Source organism: Berghia stephanieae, chromosome 8 (assembly GCF_034508935.2).
Source record: "Berghia stephanieae isolate SIO BIC M18660-M18661 chromosome 8, UCSD_Bste_1.3, whole genome shotgun sequence".
Classification (NCBI taxonomy): domain Eukaryota; kingdom Metazoa; phylum Mollusca; class Gastropoda; order Nudibranchia; family Aeolidiidae; genus Berghia; species Berghia stephanieae.
Window position 1 is genome coordinate 8451548 of NC_088367.1, and position 5000 is coordinate 8456547.

General features: G+C 40.8%; 1 protein-coding gene across 1 annotated transcript in view; it reads left to right on the forward strand.

Moving 5' to 3' along the window:
* The window catches only part of LOC144977773 (beta,beta-carotene 15,15'-dioxygenase-like), a 5888-nt gene extending 3473 nt beyond the window's left edge, over positions 1 to 2415 (forward strand). Inside the window, exons 2-3 of the mRNA XM_078923163.1 lie at positions 155 to 373; positions 828 to 2415. Coding sequence (XP_078779289.1) covers positions 164 to 373; positions 828 to 2219 — 1602 coding nt within the window. The 5' untranslated portion in view covers positions 155 to 163 and the 3' untranslated portion in view covers positions 2220 to 2415. The remainder of the gene's footprint in view (positions 1 to 154; positions 374 to 827) is intronic.
* Positions 2416 to 5000: the final 2585 nt, after the last annotated feature.

A 5000-nucleotide genomic window follows, 5' to 3' on the forward strand; every position in this document is an offset into this window, starting at 1 on the left:
TATATATATATATATATATATATATATATATATATATATATATATATATATATATATAATGTTAATTCTCCACGTAAGTGGATCTTTATGTTTATCTAATGCCACTTTATGTTTCCTCTTATTAAAATTTTCTTATGTTTCTTTTTCCTCTTAGACGTTAACAATGACTTCTAAAAAGAAAATCTGCAAGTGCTCTATAGCAGTATTGTTGATCGTTACTATGGTAACAAGCTTCATTGGAGACAACCGTGCCTCTGAAGTGTGTGGAGACGAGTCTGGCTTCAACTGTTTGTATCAGTCTAACCAGCAGGAATACGAGGACGTCCCTGTGCACTTTGATAATCCACTACCCTCTTGGCTCACGGGGACCCTGGTAATGATGATGATGACGATGATGATGATGATGATGATGATGATGATGATGATGATGATGATGATGATGATGATGATGATTATGATGATGATGATGATGATGATGATGATGATGACGACGACGATGATGATGATGATGATGATGATGATGATGATGATGATGATGATGATGATGATGATGATTATGATGATGATGATGATGATGATGATAATGATGATGATGACGACGACGATGATGATGATGATGATGATGATGATGATGATGATGATGATGATGATGGCGATGATGATGGTGATGATGATGATGATGATGATGATGATGATGATGATGATGATGATGATGATGATGATGAAGATAATAATAATAATAATGAAAATAATAATAACAACAACAACGACAAAGATAATGATATAAAAATGATAAGTAGTTTGTGTCCTATTGTTTCCTGTTTCAGATCAGGAATGGCCTTGGCCTCTTCGAGAGAGGTCACCAGTCAGTGACCCACGTCTTTGATGGATTGGCCAAACTGTCCAGCTGGAAATTTCTTCCAAACGGAACCACTTTATTCTCCACACGATTCATCAGATCTGATTTTTACACAGAAACGATGAGCAAAAATCACCTGGCCTCATACCTGCTTTTTAACCAACCAGATCCGCCTTTTAGTAACGTTCAAAATATGCTGGCCATGACTCGAGGTATAGATAACATGAACATCAACATTTTTGACTTTCCAGAGGAACATGGTGACCCAGATTTTGCGGCTTTCAGCGACTATTGGAAAGTGTATCAGGTATCCGGAAAAAATCTACACACTCAAGACTTGATTAAACCAACACTGAGTGGAGGTAAATCTTTAGTTCATTTGAACATCATGTCAAGCGGACATCCGTTACCAGAGCCAGGTACTACAAACCGTTTGACTTACCTCGTCCGGCAGAAGACAATACCGTTCACTAAGAACAGGTTGTCGCTCGTGCGCATGTCCTCCGTTTCAGGAAGAAGTTTGATAGCTGAGTGGAAGATTAGGGAGAGCGTGCCGTACATGCATTCCTTCTCCGTGACGCAAACGAAAGCAATACTGATGACAGGCCCGATGGTGCCAGATACCAACTGTTTGTTTAAAGAAGGATCTCCTCTTCCCTGTATGGAATGGTTTCCTAACAAACGTTCAATTTTATACATCGCTAACATCAAAACCGGTAAAAAGAAAGAAATCACGATGACGTCATCAATTTTTGCGATCCATCACATTAACGCCTATGATTTGAATGAAAACGAAATATTAATGGATGTCGTGTCTTATGATTCGCCTTTAATTGTCACCAAAATGCTTCTTACCGACACGATTAGAAATGAGGCAAAACGGAACGCCGCTTACATCCAGCCAAAAATTAGACGAATTCACATCAACCTGTCACGTAAAACAGCGGATGTTGAAGACATGAGTACGACGAATGACGTCACGGACGGCTTGGACATGCCGGCTATAAATGAACAGTATCGATCCCAACAATACTGCTACGTCTATGGAATGAACAATTTTGCTGATGGGAACAGCTTCACGTCCTCAGCCATCATCAAGAAGGACATGTGTAACGGTGGAACAGTGGTGGGCAAGCTACTCATCCCTTCCCACTACCCAGTAGAGCCAGCGTTTGTACCCAATCCACAGGGAACACAGGAAGACGATGGAGTTTTGGTGGTTCCGTTTCTTCGTGGAGAAGACGCTGTGACCTACTTGTCGGTGGTGGACGCTAAGACGATGTCAATCATCAGTAAGGCTGATATGCCTGACTACATCCCGTTCTCTCTCCACGGGAAGTTCATAAAAGACTTTTTCTAGAAGAAATCAGATAAAAGAAATGATATTCTAGCTTTTGTACAAAAAGCACATGACCACCACCCTCCCCCCCCCCATCTCTTTATATCAAAGTTTACAGTTTATTTTATTCCTTTTCTGTCAAAGATCGAAACGAATCAACATGATTGGTTTTTTAAATTAGTATTAAAGTAAAAAATTAAACAAATAAATAAAAAAAGGAATTAGTTTCTTTTCATTGCCAAAGCAAAAGCAACTGGAATATATTATGCAGGATGCAACGAAACGGTTGTAACGGTTGTTTTTTCTCTCTCTCTGTATCTGACTATCAATATGCTGTTAGTTAATCACACACTCTTGGCAACTACAAGACTTTGTGCATATCCATGAATACTCACTTAATCCTCTGTAGTGTTTCATCAACACATCTAGGCCGACAGTAGGGAGCGTTAGTGACTTCTGTCATCCGTCAGCTTTCCACCAATCCGCCCCCCCCCCCACTCTCCCCAGGTCCAACCAAAGGATGTCATCTCTCTTTCTACTAAGCTGCTCCATGTCCCCAGTGGCCTTACTCTATTGAAAATTTCCCTGCGGTGTCCATCTCGCCGTATTCGTTATTATTCCCTCCTGCATCCGGCATGTATGACCCTTGACTGTTTCAGAAATAGAGGTGAAATCAATATTTTATAGAAGACCTTTAGTTGTTTCTTTGTTTCGCCAAAAAATGTGGAATATTTTATATATGGCATTTATATGGAGCTTCAATAAAATATTCCACATCTTTTGGCGACACAAACCAACGACTAAAGACCTTCTATAAAATATAGATTTAACCTCTTTTTCTGAAACAAGCTCTACGCTTATAACAAAATTGATCCATGATTTAACCTCTATTTTTGAAATAAGCTCTACGCTTATAACAAAATTGATCCATGATTTAACCTCAATTTCTGAAACAAGCTCTACGCTTATAACAAAATTGACCCAACTTTTAAAATGTCCATGGAGCTAAGAAACATTCCATTCAATTGAAGTTTATAAAATGGAAACACTTTAATCAAGAATCAAAAGTTGTCAAGGATTCCAACCATCTGATATCCGATGTTTCCGAACTCTGAAAAAAACACGTATTAAATATTTAGTCCAGAAAACTCAGCCTTCAAATATCGATCGTTTAAAATGACGCTCCTCTTGGTAAAAACTCAGTGCCTAACAGAGAGATGCTTTACAAGGGAAAAATATAATTCCCCCAAAAACTATGCATTTAACTATTTCCCTCCAGCCAGGGCACCGACCAGGGCCAGGACAAAGCCAAGTAATCTCATTCCAAGACAAAGACAGAAAGCATGTTGGAAAACAGATAAGAGTGGGATAGGAGACACAGCAAGTACTTTCCCTGGTCAGAAAACCCACCCAGATATAGGGGGATAGAAGATACAGCACTTACCTCCCTGCCCACTATGGGAGGTCAGGAACCCCACCCAGATATAGGGGGATAGAAAGACACAGCACGTACCTCCCTGTCCACTATGGGAGGTCAGGAACCCCACCCAGATATAGGAGGATAGAAAGTCACAGCACGTACCTCCCTGCCCACTATGGGAGGTCAGGAACCCCACCCCGATATAGGGGGATAGAAGATACAGCACTTACCTCCCTGCCCACTATGGGAGGTCAGGAACCCCACCCAGATATAGGGGGATAGAAAGACACAGCACGTACCTCCCTGCCCACTATGGGAGGTCAGGAACCCCACCCAGATATAGGAGGATAGAAGATACAGCAAGTACCTCCCTGCCCACTATGGGAGGTCAGGAACCCCACCCAGGACAATGTGTTTGGGCTTAACAAGAACGTCTCTGATCATTGCTTGGTCTCAGATTTCTTCTCGGGACATAAATTAATATCGATAAGTTCGACGTGATCAGGCCAGGCACTACCCAATGCCTGAAAACGATGATGCAAATCATGAAATGCTAATCTTTTATCAAATTCAAAGACAATGTCGTTTATTGTACAAGTCTGGATGGTAAAGACGTGTCTGTGTGGCTATGTGGTCTTGTGGTATGACATTCGCTTTCGGACCGGAAGGGGCCTTGGTTCGAGTCTAACTCGACGCATAGTTGAGTCCTTGGAAAAGGCTCTTTACTCACATTTTTCTCGCCGTACGCAGGTATAAAATGAGAACCTGGCCGTTAACAGCGTTGTCTCTGTCTGAAAAAATGTAGTATTATCGCCTAGCAGGTGTCATGTCTAATTCTATAATTTGTTACGTGTTGCTGTTGAGGAGGGACCCCTTGTAAAGCGCTTTTAGCACGTTTAGCGAGATTGCGCTATATAAATGCTTAAATTTGTCTTTATCGCTAAAATTCAAATTTGATGCCTTGCCACAAACTACCCCAAGTCTTTATACTTTTCCTTCAGTTACAATCGAAATTAATGACTTGCAATAAATCAGATTTATAAAATAAAAGAATCAGCTAGAAGGTCTGCAATTTCGTATAGGGAATGAGATTAGCGGAGGAGTAGCGTCCCTTGATTGGACGTCACCCATAGTCTGTGACGTCACCGGCGGAAAGTTATTAGAGAGAGAACGTCATGTTGGTTGTGCGCATGCTTCTCTTGTCCTCGCTTCCGGTGAAAGCGGCTTGAGACACTTCAAAACCAAATTGACGTTCTCTCTGTAAGGTTATGTCCAATCAAGGGACGCTACTCTTCCGCTAATCTCATTCCCTATGAATTAATTGACAAATTTGGCTAATAGTGATGTGTTAATTCTTTATGCTATTTTTAAATATTGAGCTT